At 37.8% G+C, this 25,322-nt stretch overlaps 2 protein-coding genes across 3 annotated transcripts in view; one reads left to right on the forward strand and one right to left on the reverse strand.

The window, feature by feature from the left end:
• The window catches only part of ARHGEF26 (Rho guanine nucleotide exchange factor 26), a 136,058-nt gene extending 132,236 nt beyond the window's left edge, over window positions 1-3,822 (forward strand). The window contains exon 15 of one of the 2 annotated variants that reach the window (XM_061168169.1): window positions 1,305-3,821. In XM_061168169.1, the coding sequence (XP_061024152.1) occupies window positions 1,305-1,447 (143 nt within the window). In that variant the 3' untranslated portion in view covers window positions 1,448-3,821. Of the gene's footprint in view, window positions 1-1,304 lie in introns of both variants that reach the window. The other variant, XM_061168168.1, reaches the window with a different exon arrangement.
• Window positions 3,823-13,532: 9,710 nt separating this feature from the next.
• The window catches only part of DHX36 (DEAH-box helicase 36), a 43,401-nt gene continuing 31,611 nt past the window's right edge, over window positions 13,533-25,322 (reverse strand). Inside the window, exons 18-25 of the mRNA XM_061168170.1 lie at window positions 23,895-24,068; window positions 23,667-23,753; window positions 22,645-22,728; window positions 19,978-20,077; window positions 19,793-19,883; window positions 16,981-17,101; window positions 14,503-14,655; window positions 13,533-14,204 (exon numbers count right to left, since the gene is read on the reverse strand). Of these exons, the coding sequence (XP_061024153.1) occupies window positions 14,019-14,204; window positions 14,503-14,655; window positions 16,981-17,101; window positions 19,793-19,883; window positions 19,978-20,077; window positions 22,645-22,728; window positions 23,667-23,753; window positions 23,895-24,068 (996 nt within the window). The 3' untranslated portion in view covers window positions 13,533-14,018. The remainder of the gene's footprint in view (window positions 14,205-14,502; window positions 14,656-16,980; window positions 17,102-19,792; window positions 19,884-19,977; window positions 20,078-22,644; window positions 22,729-23,666; window positions 23,754-23,894; window positions 24,069-25,322) is intronic.

A 25,322-nucleotide genomic window follows, 5' to 3' on the forward strand; every position in this document is an offset into this window, starting at 1 on the left:
GAGGAAACAGGAGTCAGCTGTGGCTCACTGTCTGGACAGACACTGGTGGCAGGCATACTGGGTTATGTTCAACCACATGACAGTCCTGGTGCCTGACAGATTGGCTTATTCGTACCAAGACCTGGTCCTACGAACATCCCATAGGCTCCAGGAACGGGAAGCCTCGGGCCAACCAACCAACAGAGCAGGAACACGGCCACAGACATAAGCAGACAGGCTCTCTAAAGAGTTCCTGAACCCACAGCCACCTGTAGACACAACCCATAACATGGCCCTGCCCACCAGAGAGCCAAGACCCAGGCCCACCTCCCAGTGGGAAGGCGCCAGCGAGCCTCTGGCCCCTGGGTGATGCGAGTGGAGTGTACTGCTGAGACATATAGGACAGCCCCCATAGAGCGCCACTTCTCCAAGTTTGGGGAACACAACTAACCTTCCAAATACACAGAAAAACACGCAGAAGTTTAGACAAAATGAGATGGCACAGGAATATGTTTCGGACAAGGGAACAAGATAAAACCTCAGAAATGTAACTTAACTGATGTGGAGATCAGCAATCTACCCAAGAATGAATTCTGAGTAATGATCATAAAGATGACCCAAGAATATGGGAAAGAACAGATGCACAGAGAAGTTACAAAGAGTTTTAAAGAGTTATAAAAGATAACAACCAGACAGAGTGGAAGGATACAGTAACTGAAGTGAAAAACATACCTAGAAGGAATCAACAGGAGAATAAAAGAGGCAGAAGAATGGATAAGTGAGTTGGAATACACGGTGGTGGAAATCACTGCCACGGAACAGAATAAAGGAATGAAAACAAACGAGGACAGTTCGAGACTTCTGAGATAACCTTTAAGGGAAAAAAAAAGAATCTGGGGGGGAAAAAAAATATATATATATGTATGTATAACTGAATCACTTTGCTGTACACCTAAAACTAACAAAACACTGTAAATCAACTATACTTCAATAAAAAAATAAAGTAAAAAAAAAAATTACTTTCTCAGTACCCAAAGCATCATCATTCCTTTCTTCAAGTCAGCCCAAGCTCCTAAACTCTCCCAACCAGCTCACTTCAGGACCTCTGATCATGTCCTGCATTTCATCATGACATGCCATTGATTCCCTCTTGAAAGGTTTCCCTCTGTTGCACCTCTCTCCTCACCTTGCATCATCTTTGATACCCAACCTGGGGCAGAATGCTGGCTCTGAAATTTGCCCCTACGCTCCTCCCTTGGAGCCAAACACAATCAAGTTTCCTCCAAATACTTGGTGTCCCCTGAGACCTCTGCTCTTTTTTGCAGGCTGGTATGAAGGGGAAAGACTTCGAGATGGAGAACGGGGCTGGTTTCCTATGGAATGTGCTAAGGAGATAACGTGTCAAGCTACGATTGACAAGAATGTGGAGAGAATGGGACGTTTGCTGGGACTGGAAACCAACGTGTAGCCTCTCCGAGGGTATTCTGCCACTGCGAGATTTGCACTACATCATGGTGGGCTGGTTGGTTCAGATCTGGTTTTGATGTTAATTTTAACACAGCCTAGTTAATTAAAAGAATGGAAACACTTGCCTTTAAGTTTGCCAGGTGGTTCTGTTCTCCCAGGAGAACAGCTACCGGATACGGTTAGCCCACAATGCTCAGTCTGTGCACGGCAATCCTTTTGCAAACCTCTTTAGGTTAACAGAATAGCTGAGCAGTTCACTTCAGGGATCAGGCTGCCTCAGCTACTCCTCATTGCATCATGTCCTAGCATAAAAAGAAAATCTATGTAAGATGTTGCATCCTCATTTTCTCTATCTTCACTTAACCAAGAATGTATATTAGCTCTCTTTAAACATCTCCTTCACATGGTTCTTCCAGTATTACCAAGGTTTTATGTCTTTAAGAAATGCCCAGTTTTGTAACTATTTTTCCTGACTTTTATATTTTAGATCTGATAGATTTCAAAAGGAACTGCTAGAGTTCTGAAGGTGAGCCCAGCCATTCTAAACCTCTTCCCAGAAAAGGGAAATTGACACTTGAATTTTTGTCACCCTTTCCTCATTGGAAGGGAAGGAGCCTTAGAAGATTTTTTTTTTTTTTAAATCTTTCTCACGTAACTTTGGTCTTAGGTAAATATATTCTAATAAAACATAGGCTACTCTAACAACATAGAATTTAGATGCCTCACATATGTGAGAAAATCTTGAATATAGGACAAGGATCCTGCTTTTTAAAAATAGACTCAACTGAGCTGATTAGATGACGTGAGGCTGCTTTGCCTTCAATAACATGAGGTTTTAGACGGTTCCTACTCCTATTTGCAGAAGGAAATTGGCTGAAACATACTTTAACCATTTTAAGGAAGGTAAAATTGGACCTTAAAAGGTATCAAGCCAGCTTGGTACTTAATTACAACATAACATTTTGACCTTAATGGGAACTCATTTTATTTGCACTAAAGGCCTTGCTTGCTGGATTTGAAGTCTCTTAACTGTGGGTATCTGCAGAACTTTATTTCTTTCACTAGTACAAGGAGAGAGAAGAGTCATTATGATTGAATGTTTTCATGGAGAGGGAATGGAGGGTTTGGAAGAGTGAGGGGGAGGGATGATTTTTTTTTTTACTGGCAGCTACTTTCCACCTCTACTCCATTGTTTTCCACGAAGGGCCTGGCAACACCATTCAAGGACTCAGGTCCCTGTCTGACATGTCCCCAGCTACCGTCTGCCAAGTTTATCTGCTGTGAGTAACCGTAGGAGCCCAGGGCAGGAGGTGAGTGAGCTTGGCTCACCTTCGTGTCCCTCACTGCAGCAGTTGAGCCCGTGGTGGGGGGCCCCCTGTGGCCGCGTTGCCCCTGGATCACTCTCCCTCATCAGTGGAACATTTCTGGGTATAAAGATATTCCAGGTCCTGAGCAACTTGAGGTCTGGGTCAGTCTGTCAGTGGAGAATAGCAGTGGGCTCAGCTAGTGAGGTCCCAGGGGTGGTACAACAAACCACAGACTTTTTGGAGGAGAGGCTGACAAAATTTAACTAATGGGTCATTTTCACGGAAGGAAAGTAAATGTGTTGCTTTGCAAAGAGACCATTTCGTATTATTTTTTGCTAATACCCTGTTAAAACTAAAGATTAGCAACTGTATGAATCCTTTATCAGTATGAGATGTTGAACAGTTCTGGAAACACGTGCATAAGTCAAAGCCTATTTAGCAAGTGGGTTAATACTGTTATTAGATAAAACAGTGTGAGTGACAGAGTATTGTTTTTCACACCCAGTTCACTTTCTATGTATAGCTTCTATGAACTGTACAATGACTTCATTCAGTGACCTGTGGAGAACAAAAATATTCTTTTTTGTCCCAGTGAAATGAGACTGCTTGTACACTTTTGGCAAAAATATGTGAGTTTATAAAGATTTTGTATATACTTGTTCTTTCATGCTGATGTGATTTAAGTTTCCTGCATTTTGAGTCAAATCAGAGTTCTACTCAAAAGGTATCTGTAGCTAATATGAAAGCTGTCTGTCCGATCTTTTTTGGGTACATGTGGGCCTCAGCTGCTCTAAAACACAGCCATTTTTAAGAACTGGGCCATCCTATTTCTTTCTTAAGAGTTGCCATAAAACCTCATGACTGAATAGCTTATCTCAAATAATTCAGTTATTAACCCTTGGAATAAACACCTTATTGCAAGTTCACTTTGGCCACTCAGTATCTGAACCCTTGTACCTGGGACATTTTACCCCTTTGTGAATCTTGGTGGAAGACAAAGAATGACTGGATTATTTCCACAAATTCAGTGGCTTAAAATAACATTCCTTTATGGTCTCGCAGTTCTAAAGTCAGAAGTTTAGGATGGCTTGGCTGAGTTCTCTGCATTTAGCATCATAAGACAGGAATCGAGCATTGGCTTGACTGCTTTCCAGCTCATACCTGTTACTTGCCGAGTTCCATCCCTGGTGATTGCTGTATGGAGCCCGTTTCCTGGCTGGCTGCTGGAGGGAGGGCGGGTGGGGCAGTGCTCACCACTCCCAGGGACTAGAACGCCTCGCCGTGTGGCTCCTTCCACCTTCAGGGCAGTCGTGGCCTGTTCAGTCCTTCTCACACGTGGGATCTCTCTCATCTTATGCTACCAGCTGGAGAAAACTTTAAAACTCATGTAATTATATGAGACCCACAAAATCATCTCCCTTATGAACTCAAATTCAGCTGACTTAGGACCTTAATTAGATCTGCGTAATTCCTTGGCCATGCAGTATAACCTAATTGGAGATGCCAACACCTAGGAAGCAGAGATCATGGGGCTTGTCTTAGGATTCTGTCTGCAACACTCTTTACAACACCTTAAAATGCTAGTTTTCCAGCATTCTTTGCAGCTGAGAGCGAGCTGTGTGATAGGATACATAAAGGCATCTCTGCTGCATTTTCACGCAGGGAGTGACGGGCGAGGGGAGCAGGGCGACAGGGAGGATCTTCTCTGGGGCAGCAGGACGCACCTTCCTCTTTAGCCCATCCTCTGTGCACTAAGTAACAGGCCACGGTACCTACCACCGCTTCCTTTTTGTGGGTGCAGTCCCCAAAGGGCTTACTCTGGAGAGAGGAAACTCAAGAATCTCAAGCTTCATTTTTTGGGACTGCAGCATACCAAGGTCCTTCGGAGGAAACAAGACCTCATTCTGAAGAAAGCTACCATCATCTTAGTTCTTAATTATTTCCAAAAAACAAATTCTCACATGAAAGTTTAAGCAAAAAAAAAAAAAAAAAACACCTCAGACACAGCATCTGGATACAGAAAAAAACTGATACACTACACTCATGAGAGAATTCTTAATAGTAAAATCATTAAGTCATTAAATTGCTACATTTATGGTAAAAAAAATCCACCTGCCAATCCAAGAATTGGGAAGATCCCCTGAAGGAGGAAATGGCAACCCACGCCAGTATGCTTGCCTGAAAGACGCCATGGACAGAGGAGCCTGGCAGGATACAACATAGGGTCACAAAATGTTGGACATGATTGAGCATACTTAATGATCATGGAGATAAAGTCAAACTTCAAAAAGCAGTAATTAACAACCACAAGAAAGAAGTGACAGAAAAAAAAAAAAACTAGAAATTATGGAAGTAGGTTTAACGTCAGATTTGACAGTTAAAAGCTACTGGAGAACTAGGGGAGACGCTAGAAGAAACCCACAGAGGACAGGTGGCGAGTGCAAAGATTTACCTGGAGTCTCAGAGCAGAGGGGAAAGAGGGGCTTTGGCAAGGGGGTGGGCTTGGCAACCCCGCTCTCACCAAAGGATGCTGGCTGTGTCCAGAAAGGGGACGTGCCCTTGGCTGAGGCGACACCCGCAGCCGAGGACAATTCTGTTACATGGCTGATGAGCGAAAGCTGTTGGTTGCTGGCAGTTCCTGAGGGAGGTTTGGGCACAACATGATAACATTCACTAAGATAAAACCATCTGTAAAATAAAAGGTATGACTAGGGATACAGCCTACATAAAGTTTCATTTAGCCAGGAAGATATTATGTAATAATTTTAAATATATATTCTCCCAATGATATGTTGGGAGAAGGAAATGGCAACCCACTCCAGTATTCTTGCCTGGAGAAACCTAGACAGAGGAGCCTGGCAGGCTGCAGTCCATGGGGTCGCAAAGAGTCGGACATGACTGAAGTGACTTAGCACTCAATTATATGTTCTCAATATAAGTAAAAGCAAGAATATAACTTATTAAGTCCAAAGTCACAGCTTGAGACTTTAACATAGCTGTCTCATTTGATGTGAAAAATAAAAAGTGTAAAAAATAGATAAAAAGCCAATGAAAGTGTAGAAGATGGAAATAATATAATAGGCTTCTGTAGGACATGCTGCAACAATTTCAGCACATACATTAATGCACAGGTAGAATATTTAAATTTGACTATTTCCTGAATTGTAAGACAAGTCTCAACACATTTTAAAGGACTGAAGTTATACAGAGTGAGGTTTCTGATATAACATAGTTAAATTGGAAATCAGTAACAAAAATTAAGAACTCTCCATTTATTTGGAAACTTTTGTAAGATGCAAAACTGTAAAACTCCTTAAAGATAATACAGGGGAAAGTCAAGGTGATCCTGGGTTTGGAGATGACTTCTTAAACACCAAAGACATGATCAGTGAAAGAAAAAACTGGTAAGCTGAATTTCATTAAATGGAGAATGAAGAAACAATCCACAAAAAAAAAAGAAAATCTTGAAAAAAAATCTGGGTAAAGGATTAGTACCTGAAATATACAAAGGACTCTTAAAACTAAATAATTAGAAAACCCAATTAAAAATGGGCAAAAATATGGAAAACTCAAAGATATATAGATAGAAAATAAGCTTATGAAAAAGATATTCAAGATCATACATTATTATGCAACTACAATATTAAAATGAGAGAATGACTAAAATTCTGACAATAGCAAATACTGGTGAGGACATGGGGCATTCACTGCTGCTGGGAATGCAAAAGTCACTGGGAAGACAGTTTGGCAGTTTCTTAGAGAACTAAACACTTACCATATGATGCAGCAATCACATTCCTTGATACTTAACCAAATGAGTTGAAAACTATGTCTGCAGAAATATCTACACAAAAATGATCTCAGCATTATTTATAATGGCCAAAGTTGGAAGCAACCAAGATAATCTTCAATAGATGAACAGATAAACTGTGGTACATCCAGACAATGGGATATTAACAAGCAATAAATGTGCTAGCAAGCCATAAAAAGATATGAAAGGGCCTTGAATGCTTATTACTAAGTATGAGTTGCCAATGTGAAAAAGCTATACATTAAATGATTCCAAGTATGTAACATTCTCGAAAAGGCGAAACCATGGAGACAATAAAAGGATCCATGAGGGCGAGGGTTTCAGGGAGAAGAAAGGAGGATCAGGTGGAGCACAGAGGACTTTTTTCAGGGTAGTGAAAGTATTCTGCATGGTTAAGTCATGGTGAATATATATTGTCATACATTTGTTCAAATAACAATACCGAGAATGAGCCCTAATGGAAACTGTGCATTTTTGTTAATAATGCATTAATGTTGGCTCATCCATTGTAACAAATGTACCAAGATGCTAATAATAGGGGAAGTTAAGAGGGGGTAAGAGTACACAGGAATTCTATATACAGTTCAATCAGTTTTCCTGTAAACCTTAAATTGCTCTAAAAAATATAGTCTTTATTAAACAGGTCCTCCTACAGTGCAGGAGACCTGGGTTTGATCCCTGGGTTGGGAAGAGCCCCCTGGAGGGAAAAGCTACCCACTTCACTATTCTAGCCTGGAGAATTTCATGGACAGTATAGTCCATGGGGTCACAAAGAGTTGGACACGACTGAGTGACCTTCACTAACAGTTCTTCAAAGGAAGTGGGAAAAGGAAACTTGAAATGTCTAGAATGAAGAGGGAACAATAGAATGGGTAAAACATTTAGGTAAACTATTATGTAATAGACTATCCTTTAGTTTTTAAAATATTGGTTGGCTGAAGCAAAATTATATTGCCTGATATAATGGATTGTAGCCTGCCAGGCTCCAGGCCATGGAGTTCTCCAGCTAAGAATACTGGAGTGAGTTGCCATTTCCTTCTCCAGTTTATAAAGGAAATATTTGGGAAAACTAAAGCAATACATGTATACTGTAATCCATGTGCTCAGTTGTGTCCAACTCTTTGCGACCCTATGGACTGTAGCCCACCAGGCTCCTCTGCCCATGGGATTTTCCTCGCAAGAACACTGGAGTGGGTTGCCATTTCCTCCTCCAGAGGTTCTTCCTGACCCCTGGAGATCGAACCCGCATATCACCTGCATTGCAGAGGGATTTTTTTTTTTAACTGCTGAGCCACTTGGAAGTCCACTGTAATCCATAGAGCAAGCAAAAACTTTACAAAGAGATATGCTGATAAACAACAGACAAAGTAAAGTGGAATACTAAATAAACTGGCAAGTAACTAACCATAGGAAGGCAGGAAAAGGGAAAGAGAGGAACGAAAAGAGAACCAAAAAACAAAATGGCACACATAAAATGTAACTGATGTAAATTTATTAATTAAAAGGCAGACATTGACAGATTTAAAAAGTGACCTAGCTATATGCTGTCAACTTCTGCAAACAGTTCAAATGCAATTATAATGGTAAGTATAGAGTAAATGAATGGAAAAAAAGATTGTATCAAGCAAATGCCAATCAAAAGGAAGCTGGAGGGGCTACACTAGAACAGATAAAGCAGAGCAAATTACCAGGAACAAAGACCGCTACCTAACAATAAAAGGGGCATTCTGTGAAGACAACGTAACAACCCTAAGTGTGTAAGTACCAAATACTGGAGCGTCAAAACACATGATGCAAAAACTCACAGAACTGAAGGGAGAAAACAGACAAATCCACAATACAGTGGGTAATGGTACAGAACTGAATGACATCAAGGAATGAGACCTAATTGATATCAAGTTAGAGAACACACCACCCAGAAACAGCAGGTTATACTTTCTTTTCATGCAGATATATAACATTCACCAAGATAGATCACACTCTGGGTAATAAACTGACAAATTTAAAAGAAATCAGGGTTTCCCTGGTGGCTCAGAGGTAAAGAATCCATCTGCCAATGCAGCAGAGTTCAATCCCACATGCCACAGGGCAACTAAGCCTGGCGGTTGCAACTACGGAGCCCACGTGCTGGAACTACTGAAGCCCGCTCAGCCTAGAGCCCAAATTCCACGAGAAGCCCCCGCCATGAGAAGGCTGTGCACCGCCATCAGAGAGCAGCCCCCCTTCTGCAGCTAGAGGAAAGCTGCAAGACCCAGCACAGTCAAAAATAAAACTATTTTTAAAAAATAAGTCAAAGAACTGTTTTCCAACTACCATAAAAGAACCAAACTAGAAATTAACAGAAACACCACAGAGAAATCTTTAATCACTTGAAAATTAAACAGCACACTCAATCTGTTAAGAGGCAAACATACTGAGGACATAAAAAATATACTGACCAAGTGGCATGAGACACTAAAACATGCAGGCTGGGGCTAAAGCTGTTTTAGAAAGGGATTTATGGCACTAAACACTTAAATCTAAGCTGCCACCTCAAGAAATTAGAAATAAAAAAATGTAAACACAAAGAAGAAGGAAGAAAAAAAGATAAATACATAAATCAATGAAACTGAAAATAGAAAATTAGTGAAATCGCTAGTTCTTGGAAAGATGAATACAATTGATACACCTTTTAGGAAGCTGACCAAAAAAGAAACTGTCAATGTCAGGAATGGAAGACTACATATTGTTATAGATTTGACAGATATTGGTAAGAAGATACTCAAACACTTCACATATATTCAACAACAGTGATAAAATGGGCCAGTTCATTGAAAACCACAAACTACCAAAACTCTAAGCAGTCTTAAAGGTTGGTTCTGCAGCGCTTCTACATCAGCTGTCTTCGTTCACTCCCAGGCCCTTACCCAAACAAGAAAAGTTTTGTCTTATGCCCTGCTCTTTTCCTCACAGGGGATGTGCAACCTCTTGACATCATGACCGCTACACCTGGTGTTTCTCTCCCACAGAAGTCTGCCCTAGTTCTTCTCAGTGTAATCATTAACGTACTATGACTACAGATTCAGGGACTCTGCATGGAAAGCATGGTTCCCAGGGATCAGAGAAAACCCGCTTTTGAGCCCTGTAGTTTCCAGGGCTATTTTGTTCTTCTGCACCAGTGTTTACACAGGACTATTTATTTGCGTTTCCGTCAGCTGTAAAAATGCCTACATTTGCTGATGCCCAGGAGAGAAACCCCTCTCTCTAAGGTTGTCGCTGCTTGCTCTGCGGTGTTTTTTGCCACATCTTTGAAAAAGACAGCTCCTTCTGAATTCTCTTCTGGCACCTGACAACTCTTTCCACTGTACTAGCAAATGAAGAGTGGCACATTTTGCCATATTCAGGTCAATGGCTTTAGATCTTCTGCACTTCTAAAATGCATAGAGAATAAGCCTTCCTCTCTAATATCCCTAAAGCCCCAATTACTTAACAACATGAGGTGGAAAATCAGATCAGAACACACATATAAGACAACCAAGGAAAACAGCAAGTAAGTACACAAAATACGTTCATCACTGATCATTAAAAATACAAAACAAAATCACAATGAGCTATGAGACTCCACATCCACTCAAGGCTAAAAATAACAAACAACAACTAAAAATACCCAAGTACTGGTGAGGATTTGAAACACTAGGAATCATAACATATGGAGGGTAGGTGTGTAAATTGGAACACCCACTTTGGAAGCCAGTTTGGCAATTTCTTATAAACTTAAATACAATAAAACACAGCAATCCTAACCATAGGTACTTATCCAAGAGACATGAAAGTACCTATCTACACACAGATCTATATACATATAAAAATAATAACTTTACTTATAACAGCAAAAAAAAAAAAATTAAAGATAACTCACAAAGATCCATCAACTGGTGAATCAATAAACAAGCTGTGATGGGCTTCCCTGTGGCTCCGTGGTAAAAAAACGCCTGCCAATGCAGATTCAACCCCTATTCCGGAAAGAAAACACATGCCGTGGAGCCACAAGGCCCATGAGCTGCAGCTACTTAAGCCTGCGTGCCTCGAGCCTGTGCTCCGCTACAAGAAACCACTGCAATGAGAAACCTGTGCTCCGCAACCAGAGAGTAGGCCCTGCTCAAGGCAACTACAGAAGAGCCCATGTACAGCAACTAAGACCCAGTGCAGCCACAGATACAAACAAAAGTAAATCCTGAACAAAATAAAACCAGCTGTGGTGTAACAAACACTACTACTAACCAACAAAAAGGATCTGACTTCTGATGCACAGAGCAACATAAATGTCTCAAAAGCATTCTTTGTTAACTGAAAGAAGCCAAACACAGAAGACTATATATTGTTCCATTTATTGGAAATTCTAGAAAAGGCAAAACTTTTGAATTTTCTAGTGACCAAAAGCAGATCAATGGTTGCCAATGCGTGAAAGTGGGAGCAGGGGACTGACTGCAAGGGGAACAAAGGACATTTTTAGGTGACAGGAATATTCTACATCAGAGTAACAATTACAAATGAAAACATTTGACAAAATTAATAGAATTATACTTGGGTAACTTTATTATACATAAAATAATATCTTCAAACTTATTAAAAAAGTATGTAACAGTAACATATTTTATATGTTGAATTTTCAAATATTCTACAATGAATATTTATTTTTAAAATTGGAATAAAAACGCCGTGTAAAAACAATTAGTATATTATAAATATGATTATACTATATGACCACAATTACTTAAATATACATAAACTCAGAGCTCAAGAGCAGAAGAAGGATTACCATTTACTTTGAGCAATAGAGTACATAAAATAAATTCCTCCTACAACTCTCTTATTCAAACTTGTAGGGTGGACTTTGTTTTAAAAATGAATAAGAGAAAAATCACTTGCAATAATTGGTATAAATGCGTCTAGAGCTTTTGCCCAAGTTAATGATTAAGAAGGTGTTATATAGATTCACTTTTCAAAGACTTTTTTTTTTAAAGGTTGTTCAGTGCCTTTTTTTCCCCCTCATAAGTTTCTGTTTCAGAGTTATTTTTTCCAAGAGTTATCCTTGGTATCAGAATGGAAGCCAAATAGATTTTTCTTCTTAATGTCTTATTCTTTAAAACTACCAAATAACAGATAGTGCTAAGACCTGGAATACATTTGTCACTAAGTAACAACCCATTCTGTAAACAAAAAACATAAATAGCACCGTCAGTTAAAATTTCCATCTTGACTGGCTGTAGAGAAGACATAAATTAGAGGTGATAATTAAGTCCTTTGACCTCTCTAAATAGCTCATCTGTTAAACAATCCTTCAGGAACATCTTTCCCATTTGTGGAGAGTAAATATTGGTCTGTGAACACAGAACTAATTAACAAGTAATCTGTTTTAACTGCTTTCTGCAAAGACAATTTTGGTCAAATAACTGAATTTAAACTGTATAGTAAAAGCAGGCAAGCCAAAAAAAAAAGCACAAACATGAAAACAACATTCTTATAGAACATATAGTACCTAATTATCACCTTGAGTTTAGGGCCAAAACTAACATGCCACAATATGACGCAGAATAAGAATTCAGTGACAGACAAATCACTTTTGGGAGACTAGCCAAGAGAATGGACTTAGAACACACAAAAAAAATATTCAGGACCCTAGGAGGAAATGATAGGTTGACATACATTCCCAGTGATGGGGGCACTACCTGAAGCAGTGCGGTTAAGATCATCACAGTCATCATATGATACTCCTTTTCCCCTGGCTTCTTTGGAAGACACAAGATAGTTTTTATGGTATACCAAGGGTGTTCTTCCAAGGTTTGTCTTTTTACAGTATTTCCAATACTACAACTTTTACATCTTTTCTCAGATATAAAGGTCAACCTGTTAGATCACAAAATAAATGATAGAGATAGGAGCCTCAGCAAACAACACTCAATGATGGATAGTTAGGTGTTGCAGTTAACACGCGTTCTGCCAAGTTATGCAAAAGACTTCTAAAAGAGGCTAACTAAAACAATAAAGGGCTTATTGTTATCAGAGTAAGTCCATGTGCAGGGCAGTTGCAGAGCTGGATAATTCAACAGCTCACTAGTGTTACCAAGGACTCGGCTGATTTCCACCTGCCCGCTGAGCCAACCTAGTGATTCTGAGATGGCTACAGCGGTTCTAAGTGCCAAATACAGACAAGACAATGTCCAGAGGAGGAGTGCAGAATTTCCTCCTCGAAGTACTAGTGAGGAAGATCTTTCTCAGATGCCCCCCGTGCAGACCTGTTCTCAGCTGACATCAGACACGACAGGTCCACATATTCATGCCTGAAGAGTTACTTATAAGGAGAGTAAGGCCATGCGTGATTGGCTTAGACCAAGCATGATTCACCCTTGGGCAAGAGGGTCCAACATCCCTGGGAACAAGACTGCACAGAGGAGGGGACACATGGACAAGCAAACAGGAAGCGAAGGACAAAAAGGCTGTTTGACAAATAACAGTATTTGTCTAAATCCGACAGGGCTGCACAGTACAGGTCAGACTAGCCACCACTGGCTCAGAGTATAAAATAGCACTCAGAGCATGAGGAGAAAAAGTGTAACCTAATGGATCATTATTAACAAACAATATTTCATGGACAAGTAACTACTACCATCTGCTGAGTACCCAACACATACCAGACACTAGGCCATGCACTTTACATATAACAAGTTATGTAATTCTCACAGCTGTTACCTGTATTCTACAGAGAAAGAAAACGGGAACAGAGAGATGCCACGTAATCTGCCTAAGATCTTGGGTAAGTGACAGTGCTAAAATCTGAACTTGGGTGGTCAGGCTCTAGACCCAGGCTCTCTACTGCTGCATTAAGATGCACAGGGTGATATAACAAGGATACAAATATATTCTGAAAAGATTTAAAAAAAAAACCCAAGGGACAGGTGGAGATGCAGAAACCAAGCCAAAAAGCTAGCTGAGATTTACACACTGTACATTTTATTAAATACTGGACTTTATTACAACAAATTAATTTACTTCTGACAGAAGTTTCATTAGAAAAAATGTGGATGTGCCGAAATTCTTATTTGACACTGCTTTTTAGCTAATCATTCTAGTTTTACTGATTCTATACTTGGTCATTATGGGCAGAAAGATTAATATTTCATAACAAAGGACTTTCTCAAGTGGCACAACATTCAAAGTACATAAGAGGAATATTCTCAAAATGTGGGCACGACCACAGTAAGAATGTATGATCAGAGAACTTCCTGCTTTTTATGGTGTATTTATAGTAGCTACAGACAACTGTTAATTCATGCACATTAAGTCTTTACTACCTACTGAAGGTTTCTACCTTACACATTAGAATTACTCATATCCTGGGGTTTGGCATCTGGCCGGAGTTAAACCGTGATGGAAGACAGGGGTCAAGTGGCCTCTCCGGGCACAGAGAACGCCGGTCAGCTGTGACACCCGTCCTGGAAGCGTGGCGGCAGGCTCCTGGGAGCTGCTCTCTCCTGTGTTCTGATCAAGTCTGTAATGGCCGAGAGCACAGCACAGTCTCTCGACTTAGTGTCCTTCCAGTCTACGGGATGGGGACTTTCAATCTTCTCTTGCAGAAGGATATCTAGTTCCTTTCTTAATTCCTGAAGTTGGAAAAAGGATACATGTTCAACAAAGGCAGGTGTACTATCAGTGTAATAAATAAAAGTGACTTGATCTGGTACAAGAAATTTCATAAGCTATTAGCCATGCAGAATGGTTGCTCTGTAAGTATCTCAAAAACCAATTCAGAAAAACTATAAATCGATTTCTCAACACAATTTCGTCTGTTGAAATAAAGCAAGAAATATTTAATATAACATGTACAACACTTAGATAAAAACACAACACTGTATACAAACTTGCATGCAGAATCAAAGACAATCATGTAAAGTCAGTCACCTTAACAAGGTGGGCAATTCTTGCTGGAGACTGAAAGATTATCCAATCATCTACAGCAATGGTTTCCTGATCATTATCTTTCTGGATGGATATATCACCTCCAAAGAACAAGAGACAGTATGGGGAAACTTCTGTGCAGTCATACAAGTATATCTATAAAGAAAATTAAGGCAAGTTAATATATTAAGGAGTTGGAAAGGATTATTGTCACATTAATCCAGTAAAATCACTAGTATCAATTAGTGTTTTTCTTCTAAAACAGGTATTATTATTATTATCCTGTCAGTGTAATTACAGACTAATTTAAAAAAAATATAATTTTAAACAAGTCATTTTTTCATTACTTCAGACTACAAAGTAGTTTTATATTTTTGTTTCGATTCAATCAGTAAAACTATTCTGGAAACAAAGTATTTTTCTAAGTGATAAAACCAAAACAATAATGTAGCTGAAGCTCTTTTTATTTATATATTAATATATTATATATATATTATATAATTTATATATTTATATATTAATTCCCACTTAATATTCTGACCAGTATTTATAAGTTATATTGGCAAGGCAATAAAATTCTTCATACACTGTGAACTCCTATATACCATGTCAGTATTTCTTGAAAAATAGGCTCTGAAAGAAAATTATGAAAATCAAATAACCTTCTATTAATTAAAATAGAAAGATCGATCACAACAAACCTGCAGACATTAAAAAGTACAGGTTATTTGCTTGAGGACATTTTAAGTCTTATTGGGAAAAAAAAAAAAACTTTTAGGCAATTCCTTAACAAACTTAGGAATAAAACTACCAGATCACCCAGCAATCCCACTACTGGGCATATAACCTGAGAAAACCACAATTCAAAAAGACACATGCACCCCAATGTTCATTGCCGCACTGTTCACAACAGCTAGGACAAAGCAACTCAGATGTCCATCCACAGATAAGTGGATAAAGAAGTTGTGGTACATACATACAATGGAATAAGACTCAGTCATGATGTTCAACATCACTCATTATCAGAGAAATACAAATCAAAACCTCAGTGAGGTACCATTACACGCCAGTCAGGATGGCTGCTATCCAAAAATCTACAAGCAATAAATGCTGGAGAGGGTGTGGAGAAAAGGGAACCCTCTTACACTGTTAGTGGGAATGCAAATTAGTACAGCCACTATGGAGAACAGTGTGGAGATTCCTTAAAAAACTGGAAATAGAACTGCCATATGACCCAGCAATCCCACTTCTGGGCATACACACTGAGGAAACCAGATCTGAAAGAGACATGTGTACCCCAATGTTCATCGCAGCACTGTTTATAATAGCCAGGACATGGAAGCAACCTAGATGCCCATCAGCAGATGAATGGATAAGGAAGCTGTGGTACATATACACCATGGAATATTACTCAGCCATTAAAAAGAATTCATCTGAATCAGTTCTAATGAGATGGATGAAATTGGAGCCCATTATACAGAGTGAAGTAAGCCAGAAAGATAAAGACCAATACAGCATACTAACACATATATATGGAATTTAGGAAGATGGTAACGATAACCCTATATGCAAAACAGAAAAAGAGACACAGATGTACAGAACAGACTTTTGGACTCTGTGGGAGAAGGCGAGGGTGGGATGTTTCAGGAGAACAGCATTGAAACATGTATATTATCAAGGGTGAAAGAGATCACCAGCCCAGGTAGGATACATGAGACAAGTGCTCAGGGCTGGTGCATTGAGAAGACCCAGAGGGATGGGGTGGGGAGGGAGGCGGGAGGGGGATCGGGATGGGGAATACGTGTAAATCCATGGCTGACTGATGTCAATGTATGGCAAAAACCACCACAATACTGTAAAGTAATTAGCCTAATTAAATTAGCCTAACTAATAAAAATAAATGGGAAAAAAAAAAAAAAGACTCAGTCATAATAAGGAATGAATTTGAGTCAACTGTGGTAAGGTGGATGAACCGAGAGCCTGTTACACAGAATGAAGTAAGTCAAGAGAAAAACAAACATCATATATTAACGCATATATACGGAATCTAAAAAAATAGTGCTGATGCACCTATTTGCGGAGAAGAAATGGAGATGCAGATGTAGAGAACAGACTTGTGGACGCAGTGGGGGAAAGAGTGACCAGGACAAATTGAGAAAGCAGCACTGACATGTACACCCTCCCAAGTATAAAACAGCTAAGTAGTGGGAAGCTGCTACAGAAAACAGCGAGCCCAGCCTGGTGCACTGTGATGCCCTAGAGGGATGGTGATGGAACGGGGGGAGGGGATATATGTGCATAACTACAGGTGATTTACGCTGATGAACGGCAGAGACCACCAAACACTAAAGCAATTATCCTCCAATTTAAAAAAATATTTTAAAGAAAACAAGTTTTGTTTGTAATTATGAAAACTAAACAATTTTAAAAACACAGTAAGACTGCTGCTCAGATCCACGGCTATTTTATACATTCACTTACACTACTTGTCCTCATCTTCAGGTGATAGATAAGCCAGTTGTAGTGAAACTCTGTTTGCTCCACATTAACAGATTTAGGATGAATAGCAACTACTCCATCAGTTTTTGTGTAAACTTTCACCCTTTAAAAAAAGTTACAATGTAGTTTAAAAAAACAAAACAAAACACTCTGGAGACTTCAAACCATCCCAGATTCAAAAGAAACTCCACAGATGAGTTTAGCTTATTTCTGCATTATATATTTCCAAACTTATATTTAAGGAAAGAGAATTTTTATTTTAATAAGACATGGAAAAGTATCAGATAAATATGAACACTCTAAATCATAAAACAAATCCTCTTATAGGTATAATTACTCAACATATTAGAAAAGTGACAAAATATTCCCTAATTATGTTAATATATACACCATTAAAAGACAAAGAATGAAATAAATACCTGAGAGAATTCTAAGTGAATCAGACCAACAGAATAGTCTGTACATTTTACTGTAAATCATGATACTGATAAACCATGAAACTGTTAAACTGTCCTCCATTTACGGAATAAATGAAATGATCAATTAAAAAAAAAATCCACAGGTTACATACCCAGACAAGTAAAATTAAAAACCGGAGAATTCTGTTTAAAACATAGTTCTGATTTTTAAAAACCTATTCTAAAATATGTTTTAAATGGCCTCACATTCACTGAACCCTCCAGCCCCATTTCAAAACCGGAATACTTGGAATAAACATACACAGCTCCAGCAGAGTCTCTCCATTCTTAGGGGGTCTTTCCTTTGATAGTTAAGGATTTCACCTCAATTTGTAGGAGTCTTTAGTTAATATTATTCAACAGGGAGATATGAGATAGTATTTTTATATAATCATTGGTGATTATTATAAAGGGATAATCCATTAATCCTTCCTCTGTTTTTGAGGGCATCTTTTTAACGGTTTTAGGGATCCATAAAATCATCAATCATAGTCATGAACCATTATTTAAAATAAAATCAATTATTTTTCCTCACCACACAGTCAGTTTAACCAATGTCGTCCTGCAACCCTGCATCACTAGAGCAGCAGGATGTGGCAAACTATTTCTGTACGGGACCAGAGACAAAGTATTTTAGGCTTTGGGGGCATTCTGTCACAACTACTCAACTCTGCGAATGGAGCTAGTGAGCAGGCAGAGAACAGGCACGGCTGCGTTTCAACAAAAATTTACAAAGATGTTTTTCAGCCAGTATGCCAAAATATGCTGACCCCTGCACGTTTTACAAAACAAAGCATCAATCCAAAGATACATTTTCTTCATAAAGTCTTCCCAGGATGGCAGAGGGATATACAAAATGTATTCCAAATATTTCAGCTACCTGTAACATGTTAAGCTACCTGTACATTTTAGGGATATATATGAAGAAGAATTTGAAAAAGTACTGAAGTCAAAAAATACTCAGATCACTTAAAATGTAAATAATCTAATCACAATGATCAACATTCATGTTACCCTATTCTCAGGTACAACATTATAGATTTCTCAACATCTGCATTCTTGACTACTGAATTCCTTGTTATGGGGGACTTGTGCATTGTGGAACGCTTAACAGCACCCCTGGCTTCCATGTACTAGATGCCAGTAACACATACGTCTCCAGTCACAAAACCACAACGTCCGCAGAAACTGTCAAATGTCCCTGGGAAGGAAAGATGACCCATGCTGAGAACCACTGCACTAGAACAACGACTGCACTTTAGGCTACCTTTGAGGTCTATATTTTTTCATGTGTATAGAACAACCAACTCTTTCACTTAACATTAGTTCAAGTATTTTATGCCAATATACAATGATGTTTTTTTACACCTAACAGAAATGCCATACAGTATGGTCTCATAAAACCATAATTTTCCCACTGCTACTAGACATCTATGTTGCTTACAATATACTTTGCAAAAAACATTTGGAATGACTTTCTTAGAACATATTAAACCACTGGGCCGGTGACTATTTTAATGACTGCTGATACCTAATATTAAAGTGTCTTCCAAAAGTCTGACACCAACTCATATACTGCAAGCCATAGGTGACTTTCAGTTTCTCTTTTTTCTTCACCAGAATGAGTGAGCTTACCGGGCAAAAATATGCCTTATTGTTGTCTCCAATTACTATTGAGGCTGACTCTGTTTGGACCTATATTTAAAGCTATACTTTATTTCTCAAAATAGGTAAAACCCCCACAATTTCATCCAAAGAGCTAAAGTACAAGATTATCTGTTTCATGAGAGAGGGAAAAAAAAAAAAAAATCCTGAAACATAATCTACTCCAAAGCAAGTTCCACCGAGACACTGCTTTTTAACATCTGGCTTACTATTCTCATATTTATGTGCTTGGTCGTTCAGTTGTGTCTGACTCTTTGTGACCCCATGGACTGTACCCCACCAGGCTCCTCTGTCCATGGGGATTCTCCAAGCAAGAATACTGGAGTGGGCTGCCATGCCCTCTTCAGGGATCTTCCCAACCCAGGGATCAAACCCAGGTCTCCCCACATTGCAGAAGGATTCTTGACCATCTGAGCCACCAGTGAAGCACATTTACACTGGCATTACTAATATTCTTTGTGAATACTGGGTGACAAAGGAAAAGACTCCAGGATATGCAGTGAGGAACAGTGGTATCTACCGTAAACAGTTTGCCTTCCCTTAAATAGCCAAAGTAAAGAATAGGGTCCTATTACAAGAAAGAACAAATGTACAATACAAGCCGTGTTGTAGTAGATGGTTTCAAAAGTTTGAGAGAACTATAAGTAATTACAATAATCTTCAATGCTTACATTTTTCTTTTTTTACCCAAATTTAGTCGGATTTTAGCAACTTTGGGATATAAACCAGCACAGATGACAGCTTTAATTATCTTCTCATTATCTATTTGGGGTGAGAGGTAGAGGAAAAAAAAAAGTAAACTACTGATACAACTGACAACAGCAGCAAGTTATTTACACTGTATTTCCTGCTGTACCTGAATTTATATTAGACTCTGGATCTTGAGGATTTCTACTGCTTACAAATCCAGCTCCAAGAAGATGCTCAGCAAACTGCCCTTTCATGCTATGCAGCATCTAGGGAGCAACAGTAACAAACAGAACTAGAATACCTTTCACACAAATCTACAGGGGTTATAAAGCGTGCACTCATAAATAAATTTCATGGTGAGCTTTGCCTGCTTTACAAAATACTCTTGCAAAAATGTGATGTTTTGCAGCAGGGGATAGTTAACTACAAATTTATAAAAATCTGTTTCTGTCAACAAGGTTTTATTGAAACGAAGCCACACCCATTTGTCTACGTATTATCTTTGGCTGCTTTTGCATTACAATGGCAAAGATGAGCAGCTGCCACAGAAACCATGTGTATATTAAGTTGAAAATATTTATCGTCCGATCTTCTACACAAAAGGCTTGCCTGCTATAGGGAGTAACAACTGATGTTTAAGAATTCTTTTATTCAGCAAAAAGACTAATTTCCAAAATTGCTCTCCACCCCATATTTTGGGGGGGGGGGGGGAATACAGAAAAGCATACAGTAAAATAACATTCACATATGTACTACTGAGAACTACCATTACATCCTGGTAAAAAAGCTTAAGGCCTGTTTCTTGTTTTTAAGAAAATGACCATGAGTAAAATAATACATGATTTGTTATAAAAAGCATTCAAATAATATAGCAAAGTACAAAAGACTTCCCTAATCTCAATACCATCAGAAATATCATTAAATCAACAATATTGCAGATACTCATCAGAATTGGACAAAAATGCCATCTTAACTGCAATAACAGTACAGAAGCTGTTTTATTAAAAGCATTTACCCTTAGTTCAATTTAAGGCAATTAAACAGAAATAAAACTGAATTAGATGAATGTAACATTTTTATAATCATAAGAGATATTTAATAAAGAAGTCTGTGAGCTTAAAATAGATTATGAAATACAGCTTTTTTAAAAAAATCATTTCTTTATTTGGCTGCGCCAGGTCTTAGCCATGGCATGCAGGATCTCGCTGTTGTGGCATGTGGGGTCTAGTTCCCTGACCAAGGATTGAACGTGGGTCCCCTGCATTGGGAGCTCAGAGTCTTAACCACTGGACTGCCAGGGAAGTCCCAAGTCATTTTTAAATATATATCCTTTCTATTAATTGTGTGACCTTAGTTTTCCTACCTAATTTCTCTTACAACTGAATCGCCAGGCCACCTCCTGATCTCTCTCACCATTATTATATATTGTTCAGGACAATACTGTTTTTTATTTTTCTATATCCATAATTCTCAACACCATTCTGCATTTTTCCATATTTAAATAATTTCAATGTATACTCAGCATGTATTCTCCATTCCTAAATTCTTTTTGATTCACCTCTTAATACGCAGCATTTTACTCTCAGTAAGTTTTTCAAGGTCAGCTCATGAGTGTCTATTTCAAGTGCTTTCTTGAATGCCTGTCATTTTTCTTTATACTTGAATTAATATCTTGACAGGATATAGTATTCTCAAATAACACTGGATTTAACTATCTTTTCATACTGTAGTTCACTTCATTTTTTTTCTACTCAAGGGACATGTTCTTACATATATCTCTGAATACGTATTCAATCACTCCTGGATTTTCTATGAAGAGACACCTGTTACCTTCATGACAGATCAATGCTGTCCTCCTGTCTATGACCTTTTTACTTATTGCTTTATTTTTTTCTTTCATGGCTGCATCTACAGGCTGTGATTATCTCAAGCCTTCCTTTTAGGTAGTATTTTGTTTTAAAAGGTTGCCCATTTTGTTCCTTATGATGCTATGGCCTTCAATTTGTCTTCTTGGCTCAGCAATCTTTTCATTCCTTTTACTGGTTTATTTTCTTTTCTTTTCTTGAAACCGCATTCTTCAACTGTTTCTAACTATGAAACAGTTGTATTTTCTGCTGAGATATGCCAGGTTCCCTTCTTTTATCCATTGGCTGTATTATCTTTCACAATTTGTCATTACCCTTCTTTTAATTCTGTTAATGTTTGGGCACATTTAATTACATATGCTGGATTCTGGATTCTTTACCCCCTTGTAGATCTGCTAAATGTCCATTACCAGAGTTCATGCCACACAGCCTAAAAGGTGTGGATATTCCTAGGCCTGCTGGCTTGAGATCACTTCTCTAGTTCAGTGCAGTGCCTGATGTTGCATTTGCCTTAACTGTTTACTTTCTTCTGTTTCACAAGTGTCTCCAATAGTGTTTTCTCACTATACTAAGTCAGTTCAGGATAAAAATACCTATCTAAAGTTTAAAAAGAGATACTTGCCCTATTTGAGTTTAAAACAGATTTTAGGAGTATCAGTGAAAATTTTAGAACAAATCCTCAAAATGGCAACTAAAGGATGGGTGCAGAAAGAGTAAACGAGCTTCTGTGTTTTCCTGCCAAACTCTGGGCTTGTTTCTTCTCTTAGTCATTATTTTATTATGTTGTACATCTTTTTCTTGTGCTACTGCAGTTGATTTAATAAAGTCTTTTCTATGATTCTGTATGATTCAACTTCACAAGACAAATTCACAATTAACATTTTGGTATAGATCTGACCATACAGAATGGATACATATATCCCCTAATCTAACATATATGAGAATTACTTCAAAACACTCATCATTACCTGCAATGTGTTTGAAGATAGAAAATATTCCCAGCAATAGTCTTTTTCATATCTGAAACCACGTTGTTTAGCTTTTTCCCATCCCTAGGGGGCAAAGAAATAAAGTATTAATTTTATTCCCCAAAGCAAAGATTACTTACTAGTTTGTCTTTATTTTAGTAACAATGCTTACCTTCTGATTTTTAATTTTCTCTGTAAAAAAACCCAAATAATTTAAAAAATAACAAACTACAAAAACATGAACTCCCCATGATCCTAGTCATTAATAGGTAAGCAAAACTGAATTTACAGACCTTTCTTTACACAAATAAGAGCAAGTTATAAAGTAATGTACTGTTCATTTTACATAAAACAGCACCATTCTGCACATGATGTACTAATCAAAAAGAACAACCTGTTAGACAAATTTCAATGCTATTATATATTTTCACCTTCACAAATATGTTTTGCTTTAAGTTAGAAAAGGAAGGAAGAGGGGGGAAAAATACTGAATTAGCTCAAAGGAACAAAAAAAAATACATAAACAATCCCATAACAGGAAACTGAGTCTAGAACTACAATAAAAAGATGTTGTCTCCACACCCCAAATTACACTTAAATGTTGCAAAGATGGATGAGGCATGTTTATCCTCAGATAAGCCTGGCTGTAAGAGAAAATGTCTCTCTTTCTTGAAGAGTATACATGATTATGATCCTCTATCAAAATGTTAAATCTGAATACAGGTATAGTTTATTAATGAACAGGAAAGAAGCTCCTGTCATAAACGTGAATAAGACAAATACGGAAATGAATAATAGCAAATAATGCTTTAAAATAAGTTGTTCACTTGCTCTGTTATCAAAACACAAAGAACAGACTTTCTTCCAAAGGGTAAATGTAATAATGCACTATCACAAAATTGGAAAGTGTATAATTTTTTTTCAAATATTCACCTAATTTTAAACATTTTCACTCACTAACTTATTCCTGTTAACTATAACACATATTTAAAAAATTTAAATTTAAAATATGTCCATTTTACCTTAAATGCATTCACAACAGTCAGGTGGTCACTTTTAGTATCCTTTGCCAATTCCTTTCTTCTTGCATCTGCGACCTTTTCTTTTCCCTTAAAACAGATGAAGGCAGCTTAAATTGCTCTGATGGTATATAAAGGAGAATGGCATTCTAATAAAAAGTGTATCTAAGCAAATAACTACCCTGTGTTAAAAAAAAGAAAAACCTAGCTTTTTATTTGTATACTTCTTACCAGTGGAATCACAAAGGGATCTTTGAAGCTGAGACTAGCAGCAATGGTGAGTACCGGGTCTAAGCAACAGAACAGAGCTCCAAAAAGAATCATTTTCCCAATGTGTGGCTCAACTGGTAATCGTGCCAAGTGAACTCCAAGAGGTGTCAATTCTTCTTGTTTATCCAAAGCATTCTGTGAAGTAAGAGTTTATGTTTAAAACAGACATTGTAAAGCATCATATTTTAGTTTGCTTAAAAAAAAAAAAGTGACAGTCCACTCATGTCCAAATGCCCTTATATTGTTCAGCTTTAGTTCTCATCATCAAAATATTAGTTTTGAGGTCAGCAAAGGTTAGAAACTGATTTAAACAAAAATAAACTCACAATTCAGCTTTACTATAAATGTTAGAAGAAAAATGAGAAATAACGTATTAGAGCCAGGATTCAATAAGATAAAGAAAAGCTGCCCTAAAGACACTGACAAAAGAATTACAAAATTCTTTTACAAAAGAGTTACAAAAATTACAAGTCCAGTAATTGGGGAGAGAAAGAAGTCTAGAGAGGTGAACAACACTGGAGCATCTTTTCCCAGAGGAGGCAACATGAATCCTCTCTGCAGGAAATTATCACCCCAAGTTCCAAGTTTTTATCCACAAAGATCTCCATAAACACAATGTCCAGTAAGTACACATTCAAAATGACAAAATCTGAACAACAACAAAAATAGCAAAAGATAAAACTCATATTGCTCCTCCAACCCACTGGGAGTTTGTTACAGGGGCAGGGGAATTAGAGGCACAAACTAATGGACTGTGTACTGTACAACACAGGGAACAGAGCCAATATTGAGATCTACTAAAAGTTTATGAGAGAAATTGCTTTAATCTTACAAAAACTCTTTCAGAGACTAGAAAAAAAAAACTTTCAAGCCTGTTTTTTGAGTTTAGCATACTCTTGGTATCTGCTTGACAGGGACATCTGGAGGAAGGGAAACTAAATTACCTTATACATGAGAAACTTAAAACAATGGCAAATTGAATCACAGCAAGTTAGGTTTCTTTCAGGAATGAAAGTTGGTTTAATATTTGAAAAACTGATGTAATTCAATACATTACAAATTAAACATAAAAAGCAGCATAACTGGATAATCTCATTAGAGGAAATAAAGGTATTTGATAAAAACATACATAATAAAATTATCCATGCATAATAAAAATCAAATAAACTAAGAATAGAAACTTCCTTGAGTTTCTACAAAAAAATCTTCAAAGAACATGATCAATGAAATTATTGACAGCTTTTCCTTTGAGAATAAGAACATAAGAATGCATACTATCATATCACTTCTGCACAATATTGTACTAAGGATCCTGGATGACAGCTGGAAATAAAATTCTAATTATTTACAGATGTGATTGTATGCAAAAAAATCTACATATAGTTATCA

Source organism: Dama dama, chromosome 19 (assembly GCF_033118175.1).
Source record: "Dama dama isolate Ldn47 chromosome 19, ASM3311817v1, whole genome shotgun sequence".
Taxonomy (NCBI): Eukaryota; Metazoa; Chordata; class Mammalia; order Artiodactyla; family Cervidae; genus Dama; species Dama dama.